Below are 21,537 nucleotides of genomic sequence, written 5' to 3'. Positions count from 1 at the left end.
TCATCAACTCTAAAATATGCATGGTTAAAAATGTCTGAAAATATTGATTTATTTTTGCAGTGCATAACATTTTTTAATGGAATTACCAAAAAAATAATATAAAAAATAATTAATTTTTAATTTTTTTAAAAAATATATTAATAAAAAAATATTATTAAGTTGTTTTTTTTTTTGTTTTTTTTTACATCAAGTTCATGCTGTTTTATACTGAACGGTGTCCACTGGAGTAGACATGTCTGTGACTTTCTGAACAAATGATGTATTTAAAAAAAAGAAATTAAAAACATTATTTCGATACCTTAAGAATAAAATCACGTCAAAAATCTTGACACAGAATTCCACATTTTATGCATCAGAGGGTTTAGAATATTATTTATGACTATAAAAACCTATGTAAACTACTGAAATACTATGTATGGCCATAAAATAATGTATGTATATGACTATAAAAATACTTCAATGACCATAAAAACCTGTACATGACTACTAAAGTACTGTATATAGCTACATATGACTCTGAAAACGTATAAATAAAGGTCAAACAGTGGTAAAGCTCGGGGACATGTGACCTGTCTGTTGTGTTTTTAACTCTCCTCACTCTGTGCTGTAGTATTTCATGTTTTCTGGAGGTTTCCTGTCTTGGTTTCCGCTCTGATCGCCTCCAGCTCCTCCTGACCTTAAAACCACAGAGCGGTTCATGTGATGGATGGATCCAGTTTGCTGTTTCCAAAGTTTCTGATCCTGGTGCAGAAACAGGTTTAAGAGCTCAAAGCAAAATAAAATCAACAGCTGCTTCAATCACATTTTTTGGTTATAGCAGTGAAGGAGCAGAAAGAGATGAGATGTTTTAAAAACAGTAAAAACAGCCGAGTTTGGAGAGATGACACCGTGCACCAACTGTCCAATCAGCACGCAGCTTTAGCTCTGATGTTCAGATTATAATCCACGCACAGATCAGAGACTGAACCCAGGCCTGTGTGAGCGTCTGCAGCAGAGAAAGAGCTGAGTCCTGATTCAGATCAGTGATGCTCAGGCTGTGACACACTGACCTGATTCAGTCTGCAGACTGACCTGACGAGGGCAGATTACCCAGACACGATCAATCGATCCACGATCAATCCATCCATGGACGAGCTCTGCACAGTCACAGACGTTTAACACGGTTATTAACCATCGATCTGCTTTCAGGGGAGCTACCCGGTGTGGGACGACTTCATCAGCAAGGCCAGCAAGCTGCAGTCACAGCTCAGGTAACACACACACACACACACACACACACACACACTGTGCACACACTCATTAACCTCCTGTGGCTGGCAGAGATTAATGATGCCAGCGTTCAGTGGTTATCAGGGCGATGGGTCAGCGGCGGCCTCCACGGACTCTGCAGAGGGTGGAGGTCGCTGGGGGTTATTAGAGGTCAAAGCTGGATACAAACACACACACACACACACACACACACCTCTCTCCTCTCTTTCTGCTCTGTTAAACATGTTATTTTGTCAGTAAAAGTTGGCGCTCTGACTCGTCTCTTGTGTCCCGCAGGACGACGGTCGTGGCGGTGGCGGCGTTCCTGGACGCCTTCCAGAAGGTGGCTGACCTGGCCACCAACAGCAGAGGTAAGCTGCATGACGTCTGTGTGTTAGTGATGATGTAACGGCGTGTGTTGGCGTCTCAGAGCGGCTGGATGGACTTCGAGGACCTGATGGTGGACCTCGGACTCAGCTCTCATCGTCCTGGGGGTTTGAACGTGTCTGTGTGGCTTTCTTCTTCTTCTGTGGTATCGATGAACGATCAGAGACGGCTCGCTCAGACAGGTGGAGCTCCTCCTGGATCAGTTGGGGACAGAGCGGTTTGGGTGTGTGTCTTTTTAAATGTTTTGATGGTAAAAAGGAGCGAGTTTCCAGGTTTCTGAGGCAGATGTTGAGACGTAAAAAGTGGATTTTTCAAACAGAGCCAGGTTTCTGATGAGGAGCGTCATTAAAACACGTTTTCCTCTGGGTTGGTTTTTTTCTTCTGGAGCGGTGGACGCCGGCGCCGCTCTGATGAGCTGAATCATTGAAGGGAGGAGGTCAGCGTGCCCCCTGCTCAGCTTCCTCCTTCATCAACATGTTTCTACACGGAGGAGGAGAGGAGGCGCGGGGGGAGACACGGAAACACAGAAAACCAGAGAAGAAGAAACAGAAGGATGGAGGGGGGTGGTGTTTTGGTCCAGAAGAGATAAAACCACAGAGATGACGATGAAGAGGTTTAGGAGGCGCTGATGGAGGAGGAGGAGGTAAAGGAGGAGAAAGAGGAGGAGGAGGAGAGCAGATGGTGATGGAAACAGAGAGGAGGATGGAGGAAGATGGATGGAGGGGGGAGGGTCTCTTTGGCCGTCAGGTCCGGTCGACTGCTGCTCCTGGTGGTCATGGCAACAGGATGGAAACGAGAGCAGGACTCTGGACTGAGTGGGATCTGACAGATCCTGTTCCTCATAACCCTCAGACTGATCTCATCCCAGGATCCAGAACCAGAGGAGGAGGGAGGCTTCAGGGTTTATGTCGGAGGATATTTCAGGATTTTTTCCTTTAAACACAGAGTCAATGAGAAATAAAGAGTCAGCTCAGACCTGGACTAAGACTTGGGTATCAGGTCCGAGCCAGACTTGACTCAGATTCTCTTTTTGTGACTCAGATTTAGCGACTTTACTCCAACACTTTCAACAACAATCACTCAAACAAACTCTGAAAATGTCTGGAGCTGTCTCCTGTTTTCTATACATGTTCCAGGGTGAGCAGCTATTAACCCTGGAACATGAATAGCAAACTCAGACCTCATTTCAACCAGAGACTGTTAAAAAATGGACGTCCTCTCGCTCTGTTCGAAGTGAGGTCTCCACAGAAACTGCTCCCCCTGGTGGCTGGCTGCAGTATAGGTGAAAAACTCTGTCTCCAGTCATTCCAGATGGGCTGTGGTCAAACTTTAAAAAATAAAAACACCTGGTGGAAATGTTTCTCTCATCATATGCTGTGAGGATATGAAGATATTATTGGGCTGTGTTGTGTTCCTGACTTTTTTTTTCTGGAAAGTTTCTTTTTCTAATTATCAGAGGTTAAAAACGGGGTTTGACCTCAGGTTTAACGATGATTGACAGCTGATGATCTCGTGTAGTTTTTTAGGGAACAGTAAAATACGTCAGAGGGACAAGAGGAGCGGGTTTCTTCCCGTCGAGGAGGATCTCTGAGCAGCACAGAAACAACCAGAGCAGCATGGAGATACCACACAGCAGGGGGTCATCCTCTCTACACCTGTTTGTTACCATAGCAACAAGCATTCAGGCCTTAAAGGGCCGGCGACGGCTTCACTGAGGCAGGGGTCACTTCAGCACGTCAACACTGAGGAAAAGGAAGGAGGGAGGATGTGATGGGGGGGCAGGTAGAGCAGGTGGTCTCAGAGGAGAGAGAGAGAGATGCTGATGAGACAAAGAGGAGAAAGAAGAGGAGGAACAGGAAATGGTTGTTTCCCCCGGTGATGTGTTCAGGTGCTGCTCGGACAATCCAGGACCCTCCTCTTCAGACAGACGATGAAACGTAGCTGCACCGTGACCCGATGTCTCAGACCCTAAACCCTCACCGAGCTATGATCAGGATTTATTCTGTTTTTATCCGTGCCTCTTTTTTTATCTGCAGATTTTTGTTTTGTTTTTCTCACAGACTCAGACCCGTGGTCAGATTTTGAGCAGGTGTTGATCAGTTTGTCGCAGTGATTTCTGCAGATCTCAGAGTTTCTCCTCTGAGCCGGTTTGTGGTGGACTGACCCCCTGTGCATGCTGCTGCAGAGTGTGTAAGTGTGTGTGTAAGCATGTGTGAGCGTGTGTGTTGTTGGGTCACACTCCCTCACAGATGGCCTCCTCTGGCAGCTCCTCCTGTGGTGATGTCATCACAGGCTCAGGTGGCGTGGTGATGTCATTCCTCCAGCTCCTCTGAGGGCGGCGTTCGGTCTGACCAGGTGAGACTTGGTCTGAGGTGTTTCAGCAGGGCGGAGCAGAGCTCTGTTTTCACCAGCAGCGCTCGCTCTCCTCGAGGGTTAAAATACGACCAAAACCTGATTTTGACCTTTTTTAACCCTCAGACTGAAAATGAAACCCCGTGGCTCTGAAGAGGACAGACCCTGACAGGGCTCAGACTCTGAACTCAGTCACATTGTTTAAACAGTTTTAACATCTTCACACACATCCACACACACACACACACACACACACACACACACACACACACACACACACACACACACACACACACACACACACACACACACACACACACACAGGAAGAAGGAGCAGGTGATTTCAGTATCAATAATCTGATCACAGCTTCACAGGATCAGGACCAGACCAAGACCAGATCAGACCGACCATAGACCAGCTCCTCTGTGTGCTCGCTCATTATGGTATGGTGTCACCACGGCAACAGCAGCAGCTGCTGCCTCGTTTGACGTCACACACACTCATTAAGAAACACACACACTCAGATGTATGGAGCAAACCTGTGTGTGTGTGTGTGTGTGTTAACCTGAGGGGTGTGTGTGAATTATTAACACAGCCCACAGCAGGTGAGGCAGCCTGTGTTTCTACCTGCTGAACTCTGCTGAGAGGAGACAGGAGGCCACAAGAGACAGACGGGTTCCCCTCAGAGACCTCAGACCCTGTGAGGGTCTGGATCCTCCTGGTGGACCCAGATCTTTGGTTTCTGATTAAAGTGCAGAGTGTGTTAGAGACGCATCAGGGTCTGTAAGGGGCGGACACACACACACACACACACACACACACGTAACCAGAGAGGAGGGATATTCTGGGGCTGCTATTCAGAGAATCTGAGGACTCTACTGTAAACCCCCTACACACACACACACACACACACACACACACACACACACACACACACACACACACACACACACACACACACACACACTCACACACACACACACACACACACACACACACACACACACACACGCTGTGACCCACTTAAAGGAGCATACCAACCAGTGTTTGAATATCTGCAGAGCTATAAGTTGGGGGAATGACCCTTTAACGTCTGCTGTGGCTCTGGTTCTTTGAGGTTGGCGCTGGAACCAAACGCTCAGAACCATCAGAACTTTCTGGATGACCCACTGAAAACTGTTTGATTAACTCCATCACTCTGGTCTCATGAATCATTTCATCGTCTCTCTGAGCTCCATCACCAGCTGACACTTCCTGTCTCTGAGCTCCATCAACAGCTGACACTTCCTGTCTCTGAGCTCCATCACCAGCTGACACTTCCTGTCTCTGAGCTCCATCACCAGCTGACACTTCCTGTCTCTGAGCTCCGTCACCAGCTGACACTTCCTGTCTCTGAGCTCCATCACCAGCTGACACTTCCTGTCTCTGAGCTCCATCAACACCTGACACTTCCTGTCTCTGAGCTCCATCACCAGCTGACACTTCCTGTCTCTGAGCTGATGAGGAAGTTTGACCCCTTTCTTCTTCTTCTTCGTTGGTTTTTCTGGTTTTCAAGTCAGAAACTCAGATGATGGTGTTTCTATGTTTTTATCTGAATAAAAAGTTTTTGTTTTTGTTTTTTTTTAATCAAAGAAAAGTTTCTGCTGAGCTTCAGATCAGAGTCACTCTGTGTTCGCTCTCTGCTGTCAGTGTGACCTTTGACCTTTGACCCTGGGCTGCAGCGTTTCTCAAGTTCCTCTCTGAGTGTTTGTGTAGTCCTCCCTCTGACCTCCCTCTGACCTCCCTCTGACCTCCCTCTGACCTCACTGTGACCTCACTGTGACCCTGCACCAGACCTTTAAAACCTCTAAAACCTCTAAAACCTCTAAAACCTCTAAAACCTCTAAAACCTCTAAAACCTGGACCTCCACGGAGCTGATCTGACTCCAGGTCTCAGATTTCTGTAACAAACTCCCAGGAGGACCAGGACCTCCATCCTCTGAGGGGAGCAGAGGAGGAGGAGGAGGAGGAGGAGGAGGAGGTTTCCCTCAGAGTCTGGTCTGACCTGGATCCTGCTGGTCTCTGTGAGGAGCAGCTTTAAATAGGTCCATCAGCAGGCGAGTCCGGTTCCTGCAGGGTCACAGTCGATTCATCTGATCGAGCGACCAGCTGTGTGTGTGTGTGTGTGTGTGTGTGTGTGTGTGTGTGTGTGTGTGTGTGTGTGTGTGTGTGTGTGTGTGTGTGTGTGTCTGTGTGTGTGTGTGTGTGTGTGTGTGTGTCTGTGTGTGTGTGTGTGTGTGTGTGTGTGTGTGTGTGTCTGTGTGTCTGTGTGTCTGTGTGTGTGTGTGTGTGTGTGTGAGTGTGTGTGTGTGTGTGTGTGTGTGTCTGTGTGTGTGTGTGTGTGTGTGTGAGTGTGTGTGTGTGTGTGTGTGTGTGTGTGTGTGTGACCTGGTTCTCGGGGACTCAGTCTCTCTCTGACCTGCAGCTGCAGACTGAACAGGCTCACAGCCGCTCAGACCGGATCAGAGTCCAGAGGAAGACCTGGTCCGAGGGACTCAGGCCCAGACAGTGGACTCTCTATCCCCCCGAGGCTTCTGAGGTCTGAGAAACTGGTCCATGGTCAGAGAGCTGTACTGTCAGAGAGTCAGGGTGGGGGGTCAAAGACAGACTCTGGTCACACCTCAGTCCTCATCCATCAGATCCTCATCCCCTGGACCACTGAGGACCTCACTGAGGAGGTCTCTGAGGAGGTCTCTGAGGAGGTCTCTCTGGTCCTGCTCAGGTGGTAGAGGTTCAGGGACGGTCTGTGTTGGACTCCTCCTCCTGTCTTCGCTCCTGTCACAGGTTTTTAGTTTCCGTCTTTGCTGAAGTGTTGTTGGTGTGTCCTGTGATCAGAGCTCAGTCTGAACCGTCTCTGAAGACGTTTCTTCTGTCGTCTCAAAGGTCTCCAGCTCTAAAACCAGCTCAGGATTTGGGCTCAGACTCTGGTTGTAGTTTAAGACGAACACCAAACACCAGCTTCTCTTCGTCTCTTGAAAATGATTCGTTTTGAGTCTTTTCATCCTGAAACTTCATCAGGGACGTTCACGCTGACTCCACTAACCCGTCAGAGGACAAGAGGAGTCTAAGGACCTGAATCCAGAGGGCCCCCCTGTGAGGACCACCTGCTGGGTGTGGATCACAGCGCCCCCTGTGGTCAGAATCTACACTGTTGTTAAACAGGATAAAGACTCCATTTCCCATGAGCACCATCACCCACTGTGCTGAAGACGTGACTCCTCTCAGGACCAGCTTTTCACTTCCACTTTTCTTTGTTGATCTTTCCCAGGATGCTTTTCCCAGGTGATGTATTTAATGGTGGTTATGCAGAACTTTATTTTGAAAGTTTAAGTTTAAGACTTCCTGTTTGACCCGTCAGTGGATACATTCAGAACGACCACTCTCTGATAATTTCACTTTAACCCTGGATCAGGAATAAGATCTGAGTCTGAGTTTCTCCTTCAAACTTCTTCATCCTGATAAGTTCCTCTTTTCTAATGGGTCCTTCATCATCATCATCATCATCATCATCATCATCATCATCATCATCATCATCATCATCATCATCATCATCATCATCATCATCATCCACAGGCAGACAGAGACAGAGAGGGTCTGCAGAGGAGATGAGGAGAGGAGACAAGGAGGGATGGGGTGAGGAGAGGAGAGGCTGAGTTGTCAGTGGTGCATTGCAGTGCTCCTACCCCACCCTACACACACACACACACACACACACACACACACACACGTGTTTACGGTGTGTGATCATGGCGTCCTGAGCAGGAAGACAAACTTCTCTAATAATCTGGAGACATTTTTGTTTTGAGCAAATTGTGTGTGTGTGTGTGTGTGTGTGTGTGTGTGTGTGTGTGTGTGTGTGTGTGCGTGTGTGCGTGTGTGTGTGTGTGTGTGTGTGTGTGTGTGTGTGTGTGTGTGTGTGTGTGTGTGTGTGTGTGTGCGTGTGTGTGTGTGTGTGTGTGTGTGTGTGTGTGTGTGTGTGTGTGTGTGTGTGTGTGGTTGGACCTCCAGGCTGACAGGCTGAGCTCTGCTGAACTCTCCCCCAGGAGGGAGCTCTCTGTGTGGGGCAGAGCGGGGACCATCTGGCCCCTCTGGGAGCCTGTGGAGCTTCTGCTGCAGAGACCGTGGGCTCTGGATCAGGTCTGACGCCGCCCTGCTGGAGTGTCCTTGAGCAGAGGGACAAGCTCAGAGTGTGTGTTGGTTACAGAGTGTGTGTCGTGCTGACCTCTGACCCCTGAGTGTGTGAGGCCCTGAGGCTGTGTCCCGTCAGGTTGGAGCGTCAGGAGATGATGCTATGAAATAGTTCCTTAAACATTAATCTGCATTTATTTTGAAAATATCTCTTCTTACTTCCTGTCGTTAGGTCAGTGTTTCTGTTTGATCAGAGGAAGCTAATGTGCTAACAGCTGTTAGCGCTCAGCCTGAATCCAGGGTTTCCTCCTCGTGTCACAGCTTCTGTTTCTGCTGAAGATGTTTCTCTCCTCTCCTGTCAGAGACAAATCGTTTCCTCGTTTAGAGACCAAACATTAGGAACTGAGCTCTGATAATCTGTGTTTTTATTCCATAATCCCCTGCTCTGAGTGTTAATCTGTGATCTCTCTGACGGATCGTCTCCTCTGTGTTTCAGGAGGAACCAGAGACATCGGCTCAGCCCTCACCAGGATGTGTATGAGGCACCGCAGCATCGAGGCCAAGCTCCGCCAGTTCTCCATGTGAGTGTGTGTGTGTGTGTGTGTGTGTGTGTGTGTGTGTGTGTGAGTGTGTGTGTGTGTGGAACAGGTGTAGCATCTCCTCCCAGCTCTCCATGGCAACCTGCTCCTCCTCCTCCTCCTGCTCCTCCTGCTCCATCCATCCATCCCTCTGATCTGTTCATTTCTCCACCTTCAGCCTCAAACATCGCCCCTTCCTCTCAGTTACTGCTGAGTTCATCTCTGGGTTTCCTCAAAATCCTCCTCCTGCTCTCCGTCCAGCTTCCTTTGCTCCTCTTCCTCACCTTCCTCCTCCTCCTCCTCTTCCTCCTCTTCCTCCTCTTCCTCCCTCTGCACGAGTCCATTATTTCTCCCTGAGTGGAGGAGGAGTCAGTCAGGCTGAAAGGAGACGCTGAGACCTCCAGCTGAGTCGTTACGCAGAGAGGCAGAGCTCTGAGACACACACTCACACACACACACACACACACACACACACACACTCACACAGAAAAAAAAATGTCTCCACCTTCATCATCCTCAGGTTTCTGTTAAACTCTTCATCCTGATCAGTTTCAGTCTGGACCAAAGAGTCAGATTTTCTTTGTTTACATCGTCTCAAAGCTTCTAGATCTGCTCATTTTAAACCTCTGCCCCCTGCTGGTCGTCAGGGAGAATACAGGCTCCCGTTAAAGCTCTACAGGTTTGTTCTTTTGATAAAAATCCAGATTCAGTGTCAGCGTTTTGCTCAGTTATTATGTTGGACGTGTCCAGTAGCAGTCAAAAGTTTTAGAGCTGCTCAGTTTCTCTAGTTTCGTACTGAAAGTCAGTTCAAGTCCACTGAACGTCTGGAAATGATGCAGAAGTGAAGAACTGAGAAATGATAAAGGTTTATAATTCTACGGAACGGCCCTTTAACACCTTACAGTTGCTGTCCTGCAGAGATGCAGATTGATCAAACCTTTAAAGTTGGTGCTACGGGTTCCTCCAGGTGTCTGAGTTTTTCTGAGTCCTTCCCCATCTCTGTGGTTAGGAGCTGGATCTGGAGACGTTCCAGAAACAGAGGAACATTCTGGATCCTGGAAACAATCTGTCATGTTGGGAACAATCTAGATTTCTGAAACAGTTCCACATTTCTGCTGTCGTTCCAGAATAATATCAGTGTTCTAAATTCTGGAGACATTCTAGATTCTTGCTGAAAAAAAAAAATAAATAAATAAATTCTAGAGCCCTGGGGTCAGTGTAGATTTCTGATTCTATTCTAGAAACAGAGGAACATTCTGGAATTCAGGTGATGATCTAGAATCCTGGAGACGTTCAATGACTCTGTTCACATTCTAGAATTCAGAAACGGTTCCACAGCTCTGATGTCATTCCAGAATAAAACTGGTGTTCTAGAATTCTGGTGACATTCAAAAATCAGGAAGAGGTCTGGCACAGCCAAACCAGAACTAGAACCAGAAGACCAGTTTCTGAGAGTCCAGGTTCACAGAGGGGTACAGTCCCAGTCTCGGTTTCAGTTACAGTGAAGAGGAGACTCTGAGCTGAGCTCTGACAGGTCAGACTGCAGAGAGAAAGACCTCCATCACTGAGACAGAGACCACAGAGGAAGGACCAGAGGCTGGACCATCAGAGACCCCCAACAGACTCCTGAAGACCGGACCATGAAGCTGGGACCAGGGAACCAAAGTCTGAACTCTCTGCTCCATCATCAGGTTCCTGTAGATCATCTGTAGATGGTTCCTCAGTCTGTACGCCGAACATGGAGGACGCCAAGGACACGATCTCCAGACGTCTCCTCACACACACCTCACACACGATCACCAAGTCAGTTTAATTAACCAGGGTTAACAAGAGTGTGTGTGTGTGTGTGTGTGTGTGTGTGTGTGTGTGTGTGTGTGTGTGTGTGTGTGTGTGTGTGTGTGTGTGTGTGTGTGTGTGTGTGTGTGTGCAGGGTGTTTCTGGACTGTCTGATCAACCCTCTCCAGGAGCAGATGGAGGAATGGAAGAGAGTCGCCAACACGCTGGACAAAGACCACGCCAAAGGTTCACACACACTCACACACACTGATACACACACATACACTGATACACACACTGATACACACTGATACACACACTGATACACACACTGATACACACACTAACACACCAACACACTGAAACACAGCGGTCAGTTTTACTGTTGAAGCCATTTCTGCCTCTTCATGGTCCATCCATCTCTTTGTGTGTGTGTGTGTGTGTGTGTGTGTGTGTGTGTGTGTGTGACTTGTGTGTGTGTGTGTGTGTGTGTGTCTGTGTGTGTGTGTGTGTGTGTGTGTGTGTGTGTGTGTGTGTGTCTGTGTGTGTGTGTGTGTGTGTGTGTGTGTGTGTGTGTGTGTGTGTGTGTGTGTGTGTGTGTGTGTAGAGTATAAGAAGGCTCGTCAGGAGATCAAGAAGAGGTCGTCGGACACTCTGAAGCTGCAGAAGAAAGCAAAGAAAGGTTCGACCGTCTGCTCTGTTATTAAACATCATACAGACAGCGGTGTGTGTGTGATTACACTCCCTCTGAGTGTGTGTGTGTGTGTCAGAGAGTGTGTGTGTGATTACACTCCCTCTGAGTGTGTGTGAGTGTCAGAGAGTGTGTGTGTGATTACACTCCCTCTGAGTGTGTGTGAGTGTCAGAGAGTGTGTGTGGAGGGGAATGTGTGTGTCAGTTTTAATTAAAGGCTTCTTGTGGTTTTTATGGGATCAGAAAGTTTCTTCAAAGTCAGTGAACGAATGAAGAGAGGATTAAAACTTAACGTTCTCCTTTCTCAACTTTCCCCTCCTGCTCCTCCTGCTCCTGGTCCTCCTCCTGGTCCTCCTCCTGCTCCTCCTGCTCCTCCTCCTCCTCCTGGTCCTCCTCCTGGTCCTCCTCCTGGTCCTCCTCCTGGTCCTCCTCCTGGTCTGTGGCGTCCCATCATGCTCTGCTGCGTCCAGCTGATGTTTTCGGTGAGTGAATAAACCCTCAGCTCCTCTTCCTCTGACGCTCTGACCCGTGGAAACACTGAGACTCATCCAGTCCTCTGACCGAAACGTTTAGTCTGAGAGAAAAACTTCTGTGTGTGTGTGTGTGTGTGTGTGTGTGTGTGTGTGTGTGTGTGTGTGTGTGTGTGTGTGTGTGTGTGTGTGTGTGTGTGTGTGTGTGTGTGTGTGTGTGTGTGTGTGTGTGTGTGTGTGTGTGTGTGTGTGTGTGTGTGTGTGCGTGTTTGATGGCGCCCAGGCCGTGGGGACCTGCAGCCTCAGCTGGACAGCGCCATGCAGGACGTGAGCGACAGATATCTGCTGCTGGAGGAGACGGAGAAGCAGGCGGTGAGGAAGGCGCTGGTGGAGGAGAGGAGCCGCTTCTGCTGCTTCGTGTCCATGCTGAGGCCCGTGGTGGTGAGGCACACACACTCACACACACACACACACACACACACACACACACACACACACACACACACACTCTCTTCAGCTGTGTTCAGATGTGTCCTCGATGTGTGTGTGTGTGTGTGTGTGTGTCAGGAGGAGGAGATGTCCATGCTGGGGGAGATCACTCACCTCCAGACTCTGACCGACGACCTGAAGACTCTGACCATGGACCCTCACAAGCTGCCGGCCTCCAGCGAGCAGGTTTCCATCCTCTTCCTTCTCTTCCTCCTCCTCCTCCTCTTCCTCCTCTTCCTCCTCTTCCTCCTCTTCCTCCTCTGATCCAGGTCTCATTGAATGTAACCTCTCTCTACCCCCCCCCCCCTCTCCAGGTGATCGTGGACCTGAAGGGCTCTGAGTGCACCTGGACCTATCAGACTCCGCCCTCGTCTCCCAGCACCACCGTCTCCAGGAAGTCCAGCATGTGCAGGTTGGTGACCGTGGTTTCTTTTTTCCTCCTGTCTGCACTCTGCTGCCCCCTGTGGTCAGAGAGGGAACTGCACTCAGGTCCCATCAGTCTGAGAGCAAACAGGAAGTTGTTAACGTCTGACAGAGCGCCCTCCGTCCTCTGACCTCCTGTTTCCTGTCCGTGCGTCCGTCTGCAGCAGTCTGAACAGCGTCAACAGCAGCGACTCTCGCTCCAGCGGCTCCCACTGCCACTCCCCCACCTCTCATTTCCGCTACCGCGCCTCCTCCTCCTCCTCCTCGGTGCTCCCTCAGCAGACGCCGGCCCGCCTCTCCTCCGTCTCCTCCCACGACTCGGGCTTCATCTCACAGGACGCCTTCCAGTCCAAGTCGCCCTCGCCCATGCCTCCAGAGAGCTCACAGGTAGGGAGCACGTGCACAAACACTCCTGTGATTGGACGTTCTCAGAGCGGAGGAGGACGAGGACACATCAGCACACACACACACACACACACACACACACACACACACACACACACACACACTCTCTTCAGCTGTGTTCAGATGTGTCCTCGATGTGTGTGTGTGTGTGTGTGTGTGTCAGGAGGAGGAGATGTTATACTTTCAAGAAAACTTAAATTTCCCCACTCAGTATGTGTTTCAGTTCAGCTCAGAAAACACCAAAAAAAGATTGAAAATGTCTAATACATGGAGCTAAAGGCTAAAACATGAGTTAAAGGCTAAAACATGAGTTAAAGGCTAAAACATGAGCTAATGGCTAAAACATGAGCTAAAGGCTAAAACATGAGTTAAAGGCTAAAACATGAGCTAAAGGCTAAAACATGAGTTAAAGGCTAAAACATGAGCTAATGGCTAAAACATGAGCTAAAGGCTAAAACATGAGTTAAAGGCTAAAACATGAGCTAAAGGCTAAAACATGAGCTAAAGGCTAAAACATGAGTTAAAGGCTAAAACATGAGCTAAAGGCTAAAACATGAGCTAAAGGCTAAAACTTGAACTTAAGGCTAAAATATTAACTTTAGGCTAATATATGATTGAAAGGCTAAAATATGAGCTAAAGGCTAAAATATGAGCTTAAAGCTAAAACATGAGCTAAAGGCTAAAATATGAGCTTTAGGCTAAACTATTAGCTAAAGGCTAAAACACAAGGTAATGGATAAAATATGGGCTAAAGGCTGAATCACAAGCTCAAGGTTAAAACATGGGCTAAAGGCTATAGAATAAGCTAAAGCTAAAATATGAGCTAAAGGCTAAAATATGAGCTTAAGGCTGAATGTTTAAAGGTGACCTTTAGGCTAAAAAACAAGGATTAAGGCTAGAACACAAGCCAAAGGTTAAAACACAAGCTAAAAGCCAAATTATGAGCTATAGGTTGAAACACGAGCTAAAGGCTAAAACACAAGCTAAAGGCAAAATACGAGCTAAGGTTGAAACATGGGATAAAGGCTAATTCACAAGGTAAATGCTAAAAAAAAGAGAAAGGCTTGAATAGAGGCTAAAAGCTGAGATGCAAGCTCAAGGCTAAAACACAAACTATTGGCCAAACACAAGCTAAAGGCTCAAACATGAAGTCAAGGCTAAAACACAATCTAAAGGATAAAACACGAGCTAAAGGATAAAACACGAGCTAAAGGCTAAAAAACAGGACTTAAGGCTAAACACTAGCTAAAGGCTAAACCCCAGGTTAATGTGTTTGTGCTAACGTTGGCTCCAACCCACAGTCAGCAGTTATTCTGCTGTGGTCTGTTCAAACTTGAGAGTCTATCAATAAAATGAAGAGCCAGGTTACGTTAGCTCTGCTTGGTGAGGTTGGAGTTGGTAGATGAGCTCTGGTAGGACAGAACCAGGATTCACTAACGTTACACGTTACAGACACGTCTCAGAGCACCGGGCTGTGAGGAGAGAGAAATATAGCAGCTGCTAAGCTATGCTACAAACTGACAAAGTTAGCTTGTTGTCAGGTTTCAAAGTGTAGCTCTACCTAACTGTTGATAAATACCTTACCTCGAGGTGCCACCAGAGGGCGACATCTGATGACATGTTTCTCCTTCCACCAACAGCTGCTGACAGAGAGTCTCACAGTTTGTTTTCAGGATGTTTCTCCGTCTCCTCCTCCTGCTCAGCTTCTTTTTTTGCTTCTTCTTCTATTTTTCTGCTTCAGCTTCTTCTTCTTCTGTTTTTCAGCTTCAGCTTCTTCTTCTTCTGTTTTTCTGCTTCAGCTTCTTCTTCTTGTGTTTGTTTGACGCTGTGGTTTCTGTGCCTCTGACTGTTTCTCTGCTGCTGACCTGTTACTAACCTGTTCATGCTTCTTCTGCTTCCTTCTGTTTCTGCTCCTCCCACCGCTGTGCATCCTATCTGTGTGTGTGTGTGTGTGTGTGTGTGTGTGTGTGTGTGTGTGTGTGTGTGTGTGTGTGTGTGTGTGTGTGTGTGTGCGCTCTGCATGGCTCTGCGGCAGTCCTGTGTGTCTCCTTTACCTTCTGAGTGTGTCAGTGAGGACTCTTCCTCCTCCTCCTCCTCTTCCTCCTCCTCACCCTCACACAGCCAGCCCCGCTCTGGGCTTCAACAGGTGAACACAACCATGTGACTTACACACACACACACACACACACACACACACACACACACACACACACACACACACAGAGTCCCAGGAACTTTTTCCCGTCACGCTCGTTGTCTTTGATCGTCTCCATCCTCCACTCACCCTCAGTTCTCCAATGGTTTTGAGCATCACGCTGCCCTCTGTCTGCACGGAGTGGTACTGCAGGCCCAGGACTCCCTCCTCCTCCATCCATACTTCACCTCCTCCTCCTCCACCTCCTCCTCTCCCATCTCCTCGCCCTCCTACTCCTCTGTGTCTCCATCCTGGTCCTGGGGAGGTCGTCCTGGAGACTTCCCCCCTCTCAGTCCTCCAGGGTCAGGGTCCAGCCCGTCATCCAGAGTCCTGTCCTGGAAGGTTTGATCCTCACCTCCTCACCTCCTCACCTCCTCATCTCCTCACCTCCTCCTTCCTCATTCCTCTTCACCTTGTTTCTGTCCTTTCATCCTGATTTTTCTTCCTTCAAACTTTGAACACAAACACTCGACTCAGCTCTGAGATCCACACATTTTGAAGCTGATTAATGATCGTTAAAACGTTGAATGTTAAACAGTTAATTCACTGAAACTTCGTTAAAACAAACATTAATCGTTAAATAATTAAAGTTAAAACCTGAGATGTGTTTTTGTCTGAAAACATGTTACAGATTTTTTCTTCATGAAGCTGGAAAATAAAATGAATTCCTGCGTCTGATGATGTTTAATCAGGAAGTGTTAATTAACACTGAGCAGGTCGTCTGATCGACCCATCGATCAGTTATCGATCAGTTATCGATCAGTTATTGATCAGTTATCGATCAGTTATCGATCAGTTATTGATCAGTTATCGATCAGTTATTGATCAGTTATCGATCAGTTATCGATCAGTTATCGATCAGTTATTGATCAGTTATTGATCAGTTATTGATCAGTTATCGATCAGTTATCGATCAGTTATCGATCAGTTATCGATCAGTTATTGATCAGTTATTGATCAGTTATTGATCATTAAAACTCCCCCAGAGTCTGAGACCAGGGTCAGGCTCTAAATCTGGTCTGTCTGTGCAGGACTGGGCCAAACCGGGTCCCTACGAGCAGGGGACGGTCAACACCCTGAAGAGGAGCAGGGACAGGAGGGAGACTACAGATCCCAGCAGCCACCTGGGCGCTGACATCACCACACCTGGAGAGGAGGCCCAGGGGGTCAAAGTGAAGGTAACCTGAGCCCAGACCTCAGGGGACTGACCCTGATCAGGGATGTGGTTTATGACAGTCCGTGTGTCTCCATCAGGAGGACCGGGAGGCCCATGAGGAGCTGGTCCGGGTCCTGGCTAAAGGTCTCCGTCTGGACATCCACGGATCCAGCAGAGACTCCCTGCAGGGCTCCAGCGGGTACAGCAGCCAGACCAACACCCCCTGCTGCTCCGAGGACACCATCCCCTCCCAAGGTGGGCCCACCTGGACCCCAGACCACAGATCCCAGACCACAGATCTCAGACCACCGACACCAGACCCCAGACCCCAGACCACAGACCACCGACACCAGATCCCAGACCACAGAACCCAGACCCCAGACCACAGATCCCAGACCCCAGACCCCAGACTGCAGACCCCAGACTCCAGACCACAGATCCCAGACCCCAGACCCCAGGGCTTCATTAAAAACCCGACCTCACGTTTTCATTCACTCTCAGCAAAAACACATTTAAAAAAAAGGGTTGTTTTTTTTTTAAAGTGGAATGTTAAACAGAAATGTCACGGGTCAGTCTTTGGGTTTTATTTGTTTTTATTTATTTTTGATTTTATTAGAGTTGAGTTTAAAGTGAGGGTTTAGTCTTTGTTTTTATTCCAAACACACGTTCACATACACACTCAAATCCATACATTAATTATCTGTTCACACACACGTCAGGGCTGGGAGATAAAAATCAGTTTATTGTAGTTTTGTGATTTTTAGTTTAATGATTTTAATTTGTGACTTTTTGTTAAAAAACGTTTTTTTAAATCACTGTTTTCAGTGTTTTTAATCAGCTGAGTTGGAAAGAGTTGATGTCTGACCCCTGAGTAAATCCCCGTTCGTCCCTGACGCTCTCTCTCTCCTCAGTGTCTGACTGTGACTACTACTCTGTGGGCGTGGACCCAGACGGCGAGCAGCCGGCGTCCTCTGACCTGGACAAGTCCTCCACCATCCCCAGGAACAGTGACATCACTCAGTCCTACCGCCGCATGTTCCAGTCCAAACGCCCCGCCTCCACGGCCGGCCTGCCCTCACACCCCTCCGCCGCCATCACTCCGGGGGTCGCCACCATCCGAAGAACACCGTCCTCCAAACCCAACCTGCGGCGGCCCTCTGGGGGCCTCAGCCTGGGCCCCATCCCCATCAAGCCCCCCATGATCCCCGTGAAGACCCCGACCGTCCCCGAGCACCCCGGGTTCCCCAGCAGGTCCTCGGAGGACGGACACACGCCTCGGACGCCGCTCAGCCCCCTGACCCCGGGGGGCGGAGGGTCCCCGAAGGCCGGCCTCTGGCCGAGCCAGCACGCCACTGAGGGATCAGACCCCCCCACGCCGCCGCCTCAGCCCAGCGGGCGCGTGGAGTGGGACCGCGGCTACCTGCCCGAGCTGCTGGAGGAGGCGGAGTACGGGGAGGTGGAGGACTACCTGACCGCCATACGGCGAGGAGTCCGGCTCAAGAAGACGACCACCAACGACCGGTCAGCGCCGATCATTCACTGAGTGGAGCGAGGGGGCGTGGCTAAGTGTGACCACGACTAAAGACACACACACAGGTTCCCCTGAGACCCTGGTCCAGACACGCCCCAGTACCCGGAGGAAGGAGAGGAGCAGCGAGGAACGCAGGTCGTTATGTTGGTGCCAAACGAAACCGTTTCTGCATCTTTGGATCAGAACCAGCGAGGAACGAGCAGAACTCCTCTAGTGTCAGGAGGATTTTATAAAGTGTTAGAGACGGAACGACCCGGAAGGTTTCACGTCCTGAAAGTATAAACACCTCAGAGTCAGACTGGTCTGAGGGACCCCAGAGGCCAAATCTCCCACAATGCCGTGCTCCAGGCGTGGGTTTGACGTTTGCAGTGTTGGAAAAAAGAATCTGATGAAGACGAGTATTTCACGAGATCAGATCATTGTTTGTACATATTTATATCTGACGTGTTGGTTTGTCCTCATCCCGCCGTGGCCCCGCCCCCGGAAAGTGCCAAACGCCTCCAGCGCTGAGCGATGACTTCCTGTGGAGACGTCACTGACTGTTAGAGCTCATTGGACCTGAGAGGTCAAAGGTCAGACCTGGTTCTGACCATCAGATCAGGCTCTAGAAATGTGGTTTGTGTCAAACTGAGGACAATGAGAGTCCCTGAAACAGAGTCAGACCATCAGCTGTTTTTAGTCCTCGGTGTCTCTCCAGAGATCTTTAAAGCTCCCATATCCTGCTCCTTTCCTGCAGTTTAATCTGGATCATTGATGTCTTCATGAAATGGTAGTAACATGTTTTGGTCCAAAAAGCCAATAAATCAAGCACAGCAGCATTGTTTCCAGGCTCTCATAGCCCCTCTGTTCAGAACGCTCTGATTTAGTGGGCGTGGCCTTCATATGTAAATGAGCCACCGCTGATACCGCCCCGCTCTTCCACGTCACTGAGAGCGGCGCCACGAGCTCCGAGTGCACAATGTTTAGAAAACAGAGAAGCTCGTTTACCGTAACATTACAGGCTAAAACAACAGGCTAACTGCAGCTAAAGTTAGCATCCTGAAGCTAACACAGAGACAGGGGGGACACTGAGGAAAAGCTCTTCCATCTGCTCCACAGCACACAGCATTTAAAATACTCACATTTCCAGGGTCCCAGGTTTGTTGGAGGATGGTTGGTAATGCGCCTGGATTCAGGACCAGTCTATTGGCTAGCCCTCTGTTGGACTGTCCAAAGTTGGAAAAGCAGTCGGCCGTGAAGTGACTAGCACACACATGCTCAGTTTTACTGAGTGTAGCTGGAACATTTCCTGATAAATGAACTCTAGACACTTAGTCTGTCTTCTTCTGAGATGGGAAGCTTGAGCATGGAGCTATGTGGCTGTTTACAGACAAAAACAGAGCAGTGACGGCTCTTCAACTTTGGGATTCTGGGGTATCTGCTCCAGTGGACCAATCAGGTCAGACTTGCTCCTGATTGGTCAAAAAAGGGAGTTGCTGGTGTTGGCAAACCCTGGAAAATCCAAACAGCTGGTTTTAGGTCAGGATTTTACATTAACAAGCTCTACTAAGAACAGGTTTGGTCATTAAATGTCACATTTTGTGGGCTGGGAGGAAAGACAAAGACCCACACATTTCACTCAAAGACTAAATAAAGTGATTTTTGCAGAATATGGGACCTTTAAAAATAAGACAGAAAGATGAAGCTGAAGTTTTCCTGTCCTCCAAACGTTCCTCAGTGGCTCTCAGCGCTCTCTGCCGTGGTGTTGAACGTCTCTACCAGAGATTAAATTTAGTCACTCAGAGAAACTTGATCCCTGTTCTTTAATCTGTGCCGTGGTTCCTCAGACTCTGAATCCATCGTTGGCCTGTTTGATGTTTACCTGTCCTCCTGAAGCCTCCTGTGGCTCCTGTGGCTCAGTGTGACCCACTCTTCAGTCTGTGGTGCTAATAGAGAGCTAGCTGCAGTGACGTAGCGGTAACGTGTTCACCTGTCGCCATGGAAACCGTGATAACAGACGGTGACTTCCTGCTGTGCAATAACCTCAATAACCTGTTAGAGTCTGAGCTTCATGGCAGAAACAGCCATGATCAGCTGATCCCTGGTCTGATCTGGTCTGGTCTGATCTGGTCTGGTCTGGTCTGGTCTCTGGTCTGGTCTCTGGTCTGTGTTGCTGTGACATAGAGAAACCAGCAGAGCTAGACTTCCTGTTAATCCAGAGCCTTTGTCTCAGATTATTAATCTATTTATTCTTTTCTACTCCTCCTGCTCCTCCTGGTCTCCTTGCTCCTCCTGGTCTCCTTGCTCCTCCTGGTCTCCTTGCTCCTCCTCCTCTCCTGCTGAGCGTAGAAACACGTTAGCACATATGTGTATCATGCATGTTGTTTTTTAGTGAACTGTTTCCTGTTTTTCTACTGGAGCTCCTGCTGGGGCTGAGACCTGGTCCAGGTCTTTGTGAGTCTGACCCTGTTCCCGTGGTTCCTCTGAGCGGGCCAACCACGGCGTGTAGCTGAAGCGTTCGCCGCGTATGAAGCTGAATGTTGGAGCCTGAGAGGATCACCGTTAGCTTCTGTTAGAGACGGATTATCAGAGATTATCAGAGAGATTTTCACTTTTTCAAGAGCTCAGGCTCAAAATCCGGTCTGAGTTTATTTCTGGGGATTAAACAAAACATCACAAACTTAGTTTTTGAGTCTGAAGGTTGTAAAAGTTAAACCATGGATCCAGTCTGTGAGAAGAAACGATTCATTGGAGGGAAAAACTGAAAAATCTTCATCAGTCGACTACGATCACTTTGTTCAGACTCAGTGTGGGATTATTCCTGATCCTAATCTGACACGTTTAATCTGTTTAATCTGTTTAATCTGTTTAATCTGTTTAATCTGTTTAATCTGTTTAATCTGATTTAATCAAAGCAGCACATGAATGTAAACTTCTGTAAACTCAGAGAATGAAATTTCCCACCAGCCTTGAACACACCTTCACTAAAATAAGATAAATCCCTCGATCAGCTGACGGTGGAAAAAGTTTCAGGTTTGTTTTTTTTAGCAGAAATCTTCACTTTGACCTTTTTCAGACCCTCAGAGTCCAGACTAAGGTTTGGGTTCTGCTCCCTCTGATAGTCCTCCTGTCGATCCTGATCCTGTCTCTGTTGATCCTGATCCTGTCTCTGTTGATCCTGTCTCTGTTGATCCTGTCTCTGTCGATCCTGATCCTGTCTCTGTTGATCCTGATCCTGTCTCTGCTGATCCTGATCCTGTCTCTGTTGATCCTGATCCTGTCTCTGTTGATCCTGTCTCTGTTGATCCTGATCCTGTCTCTGTTGATCCTGATCCTGTCTCTGTTGATCCTGTCTCTGTTGATCCTGTCTCTGTTGATCCTGATCCTGTCTCTGTCGATCCTGATCCTGTCTCTGTCGATCCTGATCCTGTCTCTGTTGATCCTGATCCTGTCTCTGTTGATCCTGATCCTGATCCTGGTCCATGTTTTCTCGGTGCAGCAGCTGTCTCTCTTTTTTTGGTTGAATAATAAACTTGTAGCAGACGATGTGGAGCTGAGTCTCTTTCTTTACGTTCACGGAGCTGATCCAGATCAAACTTTAGGACTTTTTGTTTTCTTTTAGAACGTTTATCCAACAGGAAGCTCTGACTGAGTTTGGGATTTTCAAAATAAGAGTACAGGTGCAAGAAA

At 48.4% G+C, this 21,537-nt stretch overlaps 1 protein-coding gene across 2 annotated transcripts; it reads left to right on the top strand.

Moving 5' to 3' along the window:
• The first annotated feature begins 1,192 nt into the window (after positions 1–1,192).
• Positions 1,193–21,303, top strand: LOC141802635 (protein MTSS 1-like). Of its 2 annotated transcripts, XM_074686199.1 has the most exons (14): positions 1,193–1,250; positions 1,546–1,619; positions 8,652–8,736; positions 10,664–10,755; positions 11,117–11,191; positions 11,671–11,682; positions 11,954–12,111; positions 12,238–12,345; positions 12,474–12,571; positions 12,747–12,969; positions 15,278–15,523; positions 16,213–16,359; positions 16,436–16,592; positions 17,249–21,303. In XM_074686199.1, exons 3-14 carry the CDS (start codon positions 8,687–8,689, stop codon positions 17,878–17,880), a joined length of 1,998 nt encoding a protein of 665 aa, XP_074542300.1. In that variant the 5' UTR covers positions 1,193–1,250; positions 1,546–1,619; positions 8,652–8,686; the 3' UTR covers positions 17,881–21,303. The 2 variants fall into 2 exon arrangements, with proteins under 2 accessions (XP_074542300.1, XP_074542301.1); XM_074686200.1 differs by lacking the exon at positions 15,278–15,523.
• Positions 21,304–21,537: the final 234 nt, after the last annotated feature.

The sequence above is a fragment of the Halichoeres trimaculatus genome, unplaced genomic scaffold (assembly GCF_033239565.1).
Source record: "Halichoeres trimaculatus isolate MK-OKI-2021-1 unplaced genomic scaffold, fHalTri1.1 fHalTri1_scaffold_14, whole genome shotgun sequence".
In the NCBI taxonomy this organism is placed as follows: domain Eukaryota; kingdom Metazoa; phylum Chordata; class Actinopteri; order Labriformes; family Labridae; genus Halichoeres; species Halichoeres trimaculatus.
This window is presented reverse-complemented; position numbering and strand designations above follow the sequence as displayed.

Bases quoted from the DNA above. Each gene is read 5' to 3' on its own strand.
- LOC141802635 (XM_074686199.1), top strand. From the start codon at position 8,687: ATGTGTATGAGGCACCGCAGCATCGAGGCCAAGCTCCGCCAGTTCTCC. The intron at 12,112-12,237 runs GTGAGGCACACA...TGTGTGTGTCAG, and splicing joins CCATGCTGAGGCCCGTGGTG to GAGGAGGAGATGTCCATGCT. The intron at 12,572-12,746 runs GTTGGTGACCGT...GTCCGTCTGCAG, and splicing joins AGGAAGTCCAGCATGTGCAG to CAGTCTGAACAGCGTCAACA.